This window comes from Oryza sativa, chromosome 10 (genome assembly GCF_034140825.1).
Source record: "Oryza sativa Japonica Group chromosome 10, ASM3414082v1".
Lineage (NCBI taxonomy): Eukaryota > Viridiplantae > Streptophyta > Magnoliopsida > Poales > Poaceae > Oryza > Oryza sativa.
In genome coordinates this window covers 16,739,483-16,752,191 of record NC_089044.1, presented here as the reverse complement: position 1 = coordinate 16,752,191, position 12,709 = coordinate 16,739,483, and the positions used below count along the sequence as shown (strand labels likewise).

Genomic DNA, 12,709 nt, shown 5'->3' with positions numbered 1-12,709 from the left:
ATCCAAAAACAAAAGGAAAAAATATCCCAGCCCATACACCGCCACGTGGGCCCCCATCCAAGTGGCCCCGCGAGTCAGTGGGCCCCACGCCGCCGACGTCGCGGGCGTTACTACTCCTCCCAGATATTTTTATGCGGCGTGGACAGTCCCCGTCGCACCGACATGTGGGACCCACATGTCCTGGTCCCACCTGTCAGTGGTAAGGAGAGGCCACTGACATGTGGGGCCCAGGGGGCACTGTTCCTCGTCGTCGTCGTTCTCCCTCCCTCCTCGAGAGTGGCAACAAAAAAGGGGAGGGGAGAGAGGAGTGGAGTGGGGCTCGGATTAGAGTTGGACTCGGCAACGCGACGAGCACCAAAAGCGAGGGAAGAAAACCAATCCGAATCCGGAGAGAGAAGCGCAGGAGGCAAAATCCACTCCAATTCAACCCAATCACCCGCGGCGAGCCGAGCGGGCGGCGGAGCACGACGACGACGAGGTTTAGGTAGGGGTTCTTGGCTTGTCGGCGTCGGCGGCGGCGGCGGCGGAGGAGGAGGAGGAGTCAGCGATGCGGAGGAGGTTCCAGGACTCCGTCAAGGCCCTCGAGGCCGACATCGAGCACGCCAATGAGCTGTGAGTTCTTCCTCCCTTCGCCGGTCGCGGCTCGTGGACGGTGGTGGTGGTGGGGGGTTTGCGTGTGGTTCATCTCTCTCTTTTGCAGGGCGTCGGAGTTCTTGCGGGATTACGACGGGGCGGTGATCCAGATGCGGATGGCGTACAGCGCCGTCGCGCACTTCCTCGTGCAGTGGATCGACTGCAAGCTCGCCGGCGCGCTCGGCCTCCTCAAGATCATGATCTACAAGGTCTCGCCCACACCCCCGCGCCATCGCCAATTCGCAGCTGATTTCTCACCGGCTGGGTAACTAACTAACTAACTAACTAACTAACTAATCACCGGGTTCTTGCTGGTAAATCGAATGCAGGTGTACGCCGATGGCACCACGGCTCTGCCGGAGTGGGAGAGGGAGGCCAGCATCAGGCAATTCTACGGTACTACTACTCAATCGCAACCATCTCCTAACAACAAGAACACGAGCGATTCAATTTCATGGTTGTGATTTCTCAAATTTTTTTTGGGTCGCTGCAGGTGTCATCTTCCCGTCGCTGCTCCAGCTGCCGAGTGGGATAACTGAATTGGACGACAGGAAGCAGAGGAGGCTGTGCCTTCAGAAGTTCAGGAAGGTGGAGGAGAGGGTCTCGGAGGTGGATTTGGAGAGGGAGCTCGAGTGCGGCATCTGCCTCGAGGTGAATGCCAAGATTGTGCTGCCCGATTGCGCGCACTCGCTGTGCATGAGATGCTTCGAGGATTGGTAATTTGCCCTCCTCCTTCCCCTTTAATTTCCCCTCTCCTTACATTTTCGCGCATGCGCCAACACAAACATAGAGATATTAGGTACTATCAATTGTTCATGTTAGAATCAAATATAGCTGTTGCGTGCTCTAGGAGACAAAATTTCGTTTACCTGAATGTGGTGTTCAAGAAAGAGAGAAAAAGATTACCTTTGCCATATATTGGCTGGTTGTGTTCCTCAGGATGTAAAGTCAGTTGTAAATCTCCTGCACTTCTGATAGAGTACCACAATGCCCTCTCCACAGAGTCTTTAACCATCTTCATGCATCAAGATGTAGTCCATCCAATCAAACCTGCATCCAGAATGACTTTATTTATAACTGCAGCAAACATTCTATTGAACTATGTCCTGCTCTTGAGCAGGTAATAACTTATTGATGTAAAAGAAGTAGGCAAATAGTCACAAAATGAACTATATCATAGATCGGTTGCATGATGCTCCTCCAAAATACAAACCTCTGTATCTGGTAACAATTCTCACCTTGGTTGAAGGTTACACACGCGCACACACAGTCTTTGCATACTCTCTTATGCTGTTAGAAAACTATGTTGTTCTCAGTTCATTGTATGGTTGACTTCACTTTCCTTATAGTCAATCCTAAGTTGAGAGTGAATCATTAACCACTCCTTGTCAGCAAGCACAACAAGATCTGCAACCTTGTCCGTACTCTTCCTACTTGCCGAGGCGTTCACTTCGTCTGATGCATGAATCTGATCGAATTCCGTGGGCCATTTAACGAAATTTGGCTTGTCACATATGCAGGAACACCAAATCAAAGTCGTGCCCCTTCTGCCGCGCCTGCCTCAAGAAGGTGAATCCGAGCAGCCTGTGGTTGTACACCGACGACCGCGATGTTGTGGATATGGATACGTTGACTAGGGAGAACATTAGGCGCCTGTTCATGTTCATAAGTAAGCTTCCACTTGTAGTGCTCCATGTGGTTGACCTTGACATTTACGAGTACCGTATCAAGTGAAACTGTACTCTTTTGTTCATACCGGTGGGTCTCTGTACATATCAAATTCATCGGTGCTGATCTGTGATAGCTCAACCTGAGGCTGCAAATTAGCAGAGTTGTTTGTAGCTCAACGAGTTGATAATATTTTTGTGAAAAGAAGATGCTGAAGTGTACTCCAAAATTGCATATGCACTTGTCTGTCAGTTTAAAATTATGTGGGGGGTACCAAATGGAACGCTCCTAACCAGTTATTTTGGTCAGTGTTAAAAATATGTCAGGGAATTAATCTCTTCCACAAAATCAAATAAATCCTCAGTTGCAAATATATAGTATAAAAGTAATACGAGCATTAGTGAGGGTTTTTTTTTTTCATAGAAGCTTTAAAATGGGGTATTGCTGGGGATGCTGATACTCTCTTCTTATTTCACATAGGATCCAAAAATCTAAAATATTAATTTTGGGAAAAAGCTAAAACATGGATAATGGATTCCTTTACTGTGGAATTCCTTTGATCCACTCATTTCCTATCCACCCAATTTACTCTCCCTCCAAGTAGTATTTAGGACTAATGGTGCTAGAAGGAACATAACAGTAAAAAAAAAAAAGGGTGCTATAGTGTTGCTTGAATAGAGAATCAAGTGAGGAGTATGGCTCGAAATTGAAGTAACAGGTATAATTAACCCGATAAGTCAACAAACAAGACTATGGAGGCTCTGGATCTAAAGCTATGAACTAGTAGATGACAGAAAACTAGAGACAACATAAATACTGTAAGTTTCAACTAAACAATGCACAATCAATCTATTATATATGTGTTTAGTTTGGGAACGAGGTGGGATGGGTTAGCCTTATCTCTGTATTTGAGATAGGATAATTCTAACTATCTGCTAGAAATTTGATCAGATTCATGGATCTGTTTGACATGTGGCCTGCATGTCAGCGATTTTTTAGGTAGAGGTTGATCTAGAGATGATCCTGTTTCACCAATCTCCGAACCAAACATCATAAAAGTTGGCATGTTCCATCCCATTTCATCCCATCCAATAAACCAAACACACACTATAACTACGAAGGAGTTTTAAAGTTTTACAGAAAAATTAGTGCTATTAGCCCAAAATAAGATGGCATAGCACGGTTGGTATGAACATACTAATTGCGGACGTATCGCATCTGAGTATAGACTATTGCAAAGTAAAAGATATGACTATGAATCAAATGTTCCATTTAAAAAAAATTCAAATGGTTAAATGTTTCAGTTGATGAATCATGACATAAAAAATATATGTATTAGTGAAATATCACTGAAATACCTACTAAAACATGCGAAGAAAATCATTGCAACATTCAAATTAATTAGTGAAACATTAAAAAAATATTCATTAAAACTTATGAAGAGTGCAACATTCAATCAAGAAAGAAGTAGCAGCAATAGCCAAAAACTCATTGGGCAAAAAAAATCGCACCAACCAACCACTTTGTGTGTTCCTCCTCATTTGTGAGTTCTGGAGATCCAACGGCTCGTCGGTCACCACCAAGGACATAAGCGACGAGCAGCCCCCATTAGGCTGTGTTTAGTTCCTGAAAAAAGTTGAAAGTTTGGGAAAAATTGAAAGTTTGGAAAAAAGTTAAAAGTTTATGTGTGTAGGAAAGTTTTGGATGTGATGTGATGTGATGGAAAGTTGGAAGTTTGGGATAGTTGTGGGTGAACTAAACACGGCCTTAGACGAGGATCCGAACTCATATCCTGGCCTAGGCGTGGATAGTGGCATTCCTACGGTATTGTAGCTGAGGTTACAGGGTCCTAAGTAGAATTTTATTCTTTAGCTGTTTTAGCTTATAATAATTATATTATTAGTTAAAAATTAGAGTGAGTGTTATATGTGTTATGATATGTATAGAATCCCGGTGGTTTTTGTTGTGGTTCGCCACTGGGTGTGGACGATACCGACGGTTGCGGTGCAAGTAAGTACATTGGCCGCTGGAAGCAGGTTGTCGACCATCCCTGGGCCACCTACTGCTCCCTTGTGCTACTGGCTTGCTTCCTTCGTGCTCTCTCCCTGATGAGCGCCACGTCCTCCGCAAGCCTCTTGCTCCCAGAGGCTGCTAGTGACAACCTCCTCTGATGGCAGGTGGGGACAGATCAGAAGAGTTGGGTGTGTGAGAGAGAGGAGCTCAGGGAAGCAAGGAGGAGTTTTGGATGCTGAGCGTCTGATTTTGAGATGCAAGAGTTTAATGGGGGTATTCAAATTTACACTACAATATATCATTGATGAAAAATAATAATTTTTAGAAACAATACAAACTTTTACAGAAAATTGTAAAATAGATGTTATCCGAAATCATAAATTTAGCACCCTGTCAAACAACCATTATTTGATAGGCACCTGTCAAACAACCGTTGTTCGATAAGGTTTAAAAAATTGGAAACTTTAGGATGTGCGTGCATACATGTCAGTGGGCTCCAAAGTTCGATAGACCACCCCATGCTTGCTCTTTTCCTTTTTTTTAATTAAATCAACTAATCTGTCGAATGGTCGTTGTTCGACTAACATACCTGTTGAACAATGTTTGTTTGATAGGTACTCTATCGAATTACAGTCGTTTGATATGGTGCTAAATTTGTTTTTTTATCAATCAACAACTATTTTTACAATTTTCAATTAAAGTTGTATTATGTTAAAAATGGATGTATTTCTTGAGTTCTACACTACGATAGATAACTGTTTTTTCTTTTAAAAACATTTGGGTATTTAGCCATGACCCCCTATGCCGGCCCTTGCGCCCGGACAAAGGGCATTCTTCAAAGTAAACACTAAGGCCATGTTATTTCAGTTACACCTTTTGTAAAAACATAAAGTGTACTTCACTATATGTCGGAATGAATTTCATTATCCGAAATAAGATGTATTTCACTATAACAAGGCATTTGTAGAGGGGACATTGGGCCATGGTGCGTGAGGTCCATTAAAGCCCCCTCTAAAATAAAGAAAAATTTATTAGAATTATAGAGGATTTTATCCTACGAGAAATAGTCCTATAGAGTTCTTTGAAACAAAAGAGTGTTTCCTATCTACTCCTTTAAAATTCCTATGGAATGAACCATTCTAGAGAAACTATAAAGAAGATAAGTATGAGGTCTCACCTCATGCACTACTACATAAATGATATTTGCAAATGGCCAGGGCATATTTTTGCAAACGGCTAGATGGTCCATCTGCATTGAGATGGCTGTGAAAATCGGTATTTTCTTAAACGGGCACAACCACGCACGGAAATCAATTTTCGTGGGCGATCAAATTAAACCACCTGCATGCAAAAGAAAAATAGCCAAAAAAAAAACTAAAAATCGAAACCCTAGCTCCCATCCTCCCTAGCCGCCGCCGTCATCGGCACCCACTGGCTGCGTGCTCCTCCCATAGGCCCTCGGTGATAGACCGGCTGCGTGCTCCTCCCATAGGCCCTCGGTGATAGACCGGCGCTCCCGTTTGCCGCCCGCTCGCCGCTCCTGATGGAGGAGAGGAGACGAGACGAGGGAGGAGAGGAAAAGACTTAACGGGAGAAAGTATAGAGAGAGCTGACCGGTGCGAAAATTTGCAAGAAGGCCTCTTAACAGGTTTGCCTGTTGAAACATGCCTATTTTCGTAAGCGATTCTCTTAAGAAGTCCGTCTGTACTGTCTACCTTTTGGATAATTTTACATACAGGCATTTTTAGCCCGCTTGTGGAAAAAAATGGGTGTGTTCACAAAAATCATTTTTATTAGTGATTTTTTCCTCTTCATGTGTCTAGAATTTTTATTTTTTTCATGCGTGCTAATCAAACAGTAGTTCTGAGAATTTTATGTGTTTTAAAATCCCGTATGAATAATCCAATGAATACTATATTCTATTAATTCCAACATTTGTCCTGTTAATATATTTTATTAATCTTGCGGTTTAAATAGAACTTAAAAATCGGTGAATATGGTCTAACCTGGTCTGACCAATCATCCCTTACGCGGGGCATCGCTTCGTATATACTAGTAGAATACCAAGGCCAACATACGTACCTATGCCCCCTACATCCGAGATTGCTAGGTAGCGATCAGCCGCGCGCCTCTCTCTCCGTGCGACTGGACACGTGTCACGCGTGGAGAGGGGACGGTGGACGCGCATGAGAGTTTTCCCTTTTTTTTCCTTTTTTTTTTGTTTCTGTTCGGTTGTTTTTTCTTTCTTCGATTTGTTTTTTTGGTTTCTCTTTTGTTTGGTTTTTTTCGGTTTTTTTAAAGATGTATAATTACAAAGTTTGTATTCGTATGTATACCAAGTTTGTATTCGTACGTATAGAAAGTTTATATACGTGTATACACGTATACAAACTTTATATACGTGTATACAAACTTTCTATACGCGTATATAAACTTTGTATACGCGCATACAAACTTTGTATATGTGTATATATTTTTTATGCATTAGAATATATTTATAAATAGAGTAAATTACACTAGCGGTTCTTAAACTTGTAACAAAGTTTCACTTAGCTCCGCAAACTTGCAAAACGCACATCAACATCCCTAAACTTGGTTTAATGTATCATCCCGGTCCAAAGTCTCGTTTGACTGTGGTCTTACCTATGTGGCATGCCATGTGGACGATGACATGGAAAAAAATTATTTTTCCTTTTTTTTTTCCCATCTTTTCTCTCATTCCTCACCTTGCGTGATCAGTCAGCATGCGTGCGCCAAAGGGGACGCGGGGCAGGAGCTGCGCGGGCGTGCTCGGGCGCCGGACGGCGGGAGGAGAGGAGCGGCGCGCGGGCGCGACCGGCGAGAAAGGAGCGGCGCGCGAGCATCGGCTGGCAGGAGGAGAGGAGCTGTGGCAGGTGAGAGTGGCTCTGGTGAGAGCGCAGGCGTGGCCCTCGACGGAATTGACGGTGGCGCGGCGGAGGCTGGCGAGTGGGGGTGTGACGGGGAGGGAGTAGTGTCACCGGTCCGGCCTCTTCGCGCCCTGTCGCTGCCGCTGAGCTCGCGGGCATCACGGTCGGCCGGCGAGTGCGCGCGCACAAAGGAGGACGACGCCGGGAGGCCAGCAAGTGGGAACGGGGTGGGGCGCCGGCTGCCGGTGGTAGGCTGGGCGGAGGAGGCCGTGGGGAGGGAGGAGGCCACCTCTCCACGTCGCGTGTGCTTGGGAGAGAGGAGAAGAGAGAGGATAGGGGAGAGACGAAGAGAGGGGAGATGGGGATAGAGAAGAGGAAGAAGAGGCGGCGGGGAGAGGGAGCGGCGGCGGCTGCCTGGAGCAGGCGAGCTCCTCGCCCTCTCCACCGCGGCGACGCTCCACGTGCAGCTCCAGCAAGCAGCGGCTGCGACAACAGCATCGGCGCCGCGGACAACGCCGATGGAGCGGGACAAGCGGCCGAAGTGTGCGAGTGGCCGCCGCCGACGACTACTAGCCCCCGTGCGCTACCCCAAGGCTCGCTCCTCTCCCGCCAGCCGCCGGCCACCGCACGCCGCTCCACTCTCGCCCGCCATAGCACAGCTCCGCCCCTCTGCTTTGGCCGTCCCGCTACGCCGGCCTACCGCCGCCGCCGCGATCCGCCCGCCCAGCTCCACCCCGCGGCCTGCCGCCGCTCAGCCCGCCCCTCTGCTCCGCTCCGCTCCACCGCCACCGCTCCACCCACGGCCTACCGCCGCCGCTACTCTGCTCTGCTCAGCCGGTGGCAGCGGTGGCGAGAAGCCGAGGGCCTGCGGGTAGGTGTAGCTCGGCGGGGAGAGGAGGGGAGCGGCGGCTGTGGATCTCATCACCGTCAGTAGCAAGAAGAAAGGAGGATAAAAAAGGAAGAAGGGAGAAAAAATAAAAAAAATTACATATCATCGTCCACGTGGCATGCCACGTAGGCAAGTCCACGGTCAAACGAGGCTTTGGACCGGGATAATACATTAAACCAAGTTTAGAGATCTCAATGTGCGTTTTGCAAGTTTCTGGACCTAAGTGAAACTTCGTTACAAGTTTAAGGACCGCTAGTGTAATTTACTCTTTTATATATATATGGCAACATAGGAACACAGGCCCTCACGTGTACACACGTGCACACCAACTAAAAAATGTCACCAAAAAATCTAGAAAAAATCATACACATACTTTCAATTGTATTACACCTAGGGTTAAAATCTTAACGTCAAATTCATTATATTTTAGCCGTAACAGAAAAAACAAAAAATCTGTTGCAATTTTGTCAGAATTTTATCTTTTTTGTTATTCTCTATGTAGAATGAATTTGAAGATGCGACTTTGCATGTAGATGTAATACCATTGAAAGTACATGTATGAATTTTCCTAGAATTTTTTGTGATAATTTTTAGTTGGTGTACACGGTGCGTACACGCGAGGGCCTGTGTGCATAGGATACGCTCCCTATATATATATACATAGACACACACGTATGTATATACCATAGGGACTACCTATACATCAAATTTTTATCAAATATAAATATAATACAATTGTAATGTAATTACACTGTAACTACACAATAATTACATGTGTATATAGTATATACATACCTATGTACATATGGTGTATATAGTACTACATATGAGAGAGACTATAGGGGGGGCGAACTGACCGCTGCGCTGATCGCGTATGAGCGCCCCCCCCTACTGCATCACCGTCGCGGGACACGTCTCCGTACACGAACTGCCGCGTACACGCAGACACACATATATATGCCGGCCGGGGCGCCGCCGTTGCCCCACCATGTTTCCTACCAGCATTGTCTCCTCCGCGCAGGCCGACTGCAAAATGCCGGCCGGTCCAGAGGTAGAATACGTCGTTCCGCGCCTACGACGATCGACGTACGCGGCTATGCCCGCCTCACGGTGACGGAGATGATACGCGACACGTCTCGGCTCGCCCAGACTTATTAACCGCAACGGTGGACTAGTGGCGTCTTCATGAGAACATCATTATTGGAGCGGAGATGCCACGCCACAAAAGTCTAGTCGTATTCCCGTCGCGGTCGCCACCGCGATTGCTCCCAAGCATATATAGCTAGGTCAACATCCGTGCCTAAATCCCGGGGTGGGGGGATTCACTGGGCTGATGCATGGTTGTTCTCTACAACTTGGAAAGTTGGAAGAAGGCGTGCGTATTTATACTAGATAAATTAACTTGTTGACGAGGACATCACGTTCCAATGATAATTCTAAGTCCAAGTCTAGTTCAGCCTCCGAAGACAGCACTGACTTCAAACGGATCTAGCGTCTTCATACCAACTCCGATTTGGGTGATCTTAGACTTGATGGAAAGCTTATCTCGCTATCTTTCAAACGCATCTGGTCTCATATCCAAATTCATTCCGAGTCAACGGGAATCGTCAAAACAAGACAGTGCTATTGCTGAAACCGTACTTAGGCCTTGGGCCTTATAATAGACTAATCCCATCTCGGAAGTGTCTCACTCCACCTCCACGAATTAACACTTAACCTTAGAGTTAGATCTATTTTCCTCTACAAATGTCTATGTACACCCTCTAGAACATTTGGGTATTGTTTAGTTGCATTTTGCCAAGTGCCATTCACCTTGTCTCTAGTTCTCGCTCGATTAGTCGACGACTTTAGACTCAGAGCCCCCAATAGTTGATGTGTTGATTGCCGGGTCGATTAGATCTATCACTTCAATCGCAACTATTCATTTGTGCTTAATTACCTATTCGCAATATTTAGATTGCATCTTATCTGGTTCTTGCAGTGTTCTCTCGTTTACATTGCAGGAATCATTAACCATGAATCGCGGTTGGTACGACATTATTTGTGGTGTAGCGATTGCACGGCTTTCTAGACTTGTTCTAGTTGGTAGCCACGCCGCAAACGTCGCACTCGATCAAAGCGAGAGTTAACCCCTCACCAGAAGATCGGGTCACGAAAGAGAGAGCGTCATCACTTGTGGTACTAGTTCGTACAGCAAGTTCTCGTATATTTATATGGACAACAGCCGTAACAATAATCTAATATTGCACGTGTGCATTAAAAAAAATTCTAATATTGCCTCCCCTCTATGTAGGCATGCACAAAGCTTTGCATGGATCGGGATCTTCTAATTATCACACACTAAAGATTAGTATCTATCAAGTAACTACTAAAGATCGAAGGGAGTACTTTTTCACAGTAAAGATTCAATAGCCACTACACATAAATGAGTCGCCACTTCATTAGTAGTTTGGCTCCTAGCTAGTGTTAATTGTACTTGCTTGATGTAATTGTATGTAAACAGCATTTTTTTTGTTCGCGCTAGAGGATAGAGCTATTTTATACGTAAGTGCTTGAAGATATAACAACTATTTCTCTTTAATAATTTATTTATCTATCTCATATCATACTAAAATTTTGAGATAATTCCATAATTAAGAACACATCCTATGTTGGAAATATAGTCATAATTCGGTATATTTTAATCCAAAATAACAAGATAATAAACATGATATTCGCAATAGGATTTGATCTAGTGACAGTACTAGATGTAAGCAACATGAGCATGTTTTTTTAAGTATAAGCATCAACATTCACATGATAACACAATGCTGACATTGCCATAAATATTAACAATGAAACATCTAGTAGAATTGGGAGAATAGAAGTATACCCCGAGAATGGTCATCTGCTAGATGATGAGGCAGTACTGCCTCCGTTGGTGTTGATGTTCCCGGATCCGTTTTCTCCAGTAGTGCGACCTCCAGCAATAGCAGTAACAACAACAGACATGTTGACGTAGAGGAAGCAGAGCCTGACGTAGACGACGCAGAGCAGTCGCGCTCGAGAGTGGCTCCCAAAAACCAAATCACCCGCCTACCCATGCAAGTACATAGCGGACGGAGTTCTGGAGGGCGGAGGCCTGCTCGACCCATTGACCCGTGCGCAAGCAGTGGCTAGCGTAGGAATAGAACGGAGAGGAACCAGTGAGAAATCATAGTGTGAGAGGATGAACGGGTGTCTCTCTTCCCGTCGCGTAGGTGGGATTATATAGTGCGTGAGGGAGTAACGTTCAGGAGTAATTAAATCGAAATCAATTCGATTCAATTATGTGATTAACAGCAAAATCAATTTGTTGGAATTCATTCACTCATTAATGTAGAATTGATTAGTCGAATTAACGTCGATTCAATTATCGTCCGTTACAAAATATCCGAATTAACGTCGATTCAATTATCGTCTGTTACAAAATAACGAGAGAGAGCTGCAGCAGCCTCCGCCTGCCTGCCTCGCCTAGGTGCGCGCGTGTGGTAATCCTACCATCACATCAATCGGTCAACGGGGGCTCTCTAATATCTCCATATTTAAATTGAGATCTCCTCACTTAAGTTTCAAAGGTGGTATTAATCCCCATAACATTAATTGTGGACCTATCGAATTTATTGAGAATAAATTAGGTCTAGCCCATTTATTCCAACATCCTATATAGTTTAATTTCTGAAACTAAGAACACATTGGATGGCACTAAAATCCCCATAATTTCCCTTATGCAAATGCTTATCCATGCTGCTTTTTCTATAGTATCCTTAGCAATTCAAAAACAAATGTACAATGATTTTTTTTTCAGAAAATCAACTTCAAAATTAAGTTCTAAAATTTAAATTTTGATTTATGAGCATAAGCATAAGTGAAACAATAAGGGTATATCATTCACTCTTATTACTATATTTTCACTACAGAGGTTCTGATCGTTTGAGCTATATATTGTCCAGCCGTGAAAAAATAAACCAAGCAACTAAAACTAGTTTATAAGGGAAATTTTATATATGTATTGTTAGCGCCAGGGTTTACGATTTTGACAGGCCCTTCTGTTTCGGGCACTGGCGGAATTCGGAATTTCGCGAAATCCGGTGGAAAACCGGTAAATTCCGAACAAATTTCATAAATCAAAATTTGAATATAAATTCTCTGAGTTTGCTGACAAGTTCTTGAAAACCGGTCGGTTTTGACGACCTTAGCGGTTTCAAAGCAAAGGCATGGCTAGAATATATATACTCCGAAAAGAAATCCTAAAACCAACTTTCAAATTTCCTTTTAAACGAAATTATGTTTTAGATGTTTGATACTATGAACGGCGCCAACCTCCAATTCTATACCGCAAACACCAACGCTCTAACAAATTTCGTTATCATCAAATTCACCTTTAGCCTTCAAATACTCTTGGACGCCTGTAAAGGTCTATGAAAAGAATATTAAATTGAATATGAAAATTTACAATGTTAGGTCCCGTAGCTCAGTTGGTTAGAGCGTTGGTCTTATGAGCCGAAGGTCGCGGGTTCGAGCCCCGCCGGGACCAAATTTAAATTTTTGTTATTTTTTTTCACCCGTTGCAGGTCCAATTTTTATTTATTTTTCAAGA

General features: G+C 44.4%; 1 protein-coding gene and 1 non-coding gene across 3 annotated transcripts; both read left to right on the top strand.

Annotated features, from left to right (window-relative positions):
* The first annotated feature begins 314 nt into the window (after nucleotides 1–314).
* Nucleotides 315–2,535, top strand: LOC4348743 (E3 ubiquitin-protein ligase AIRP2). 2 transcript variants are annotated; one of them, XM_015757338.3, is made up of 5 exons: nucleotides 315–612; nucleotides 701–842; nucleotides 963–1,029; nucleotides 1,127–1,349; nucleotides 2,154–2,535. In XM_015757338.3, the coding sequence occupies exons 1-5, from the start codon at nucleotides 548–550 to the stop codon at nucleotides 2,365–2,367; spliced, it is 711 nt and encodes a 236-aa protein (XP_015612824.1). In that variant the 5' UTR covers nucleotides 315–547; the 3' UTR covers nucleotides 2,368–2,535. The 2 variants fall into 2 exon arrangements, with proteins under 2 accessions (XP_015612824.1, XP_015612822.1); XM_015757336.2 differs by having other exon boundaries at nucleotides 460–842.
* Nucleotides 2,536–12,572: 10,037 nt separating this feature from the next.
* TRNAI-UAU (transfer RNA isoleucine (anticodon UAU)) lies at nucleotides 12,573–12,646 on the top strand. Its single transcript has one exon. It is a non-coding gene; the product is annotated as a tRNA-Ile (tRNA).
* The last annotated feature ends 63 nt before the right edge of the window (nucleotides 12,647–12,709 follow it).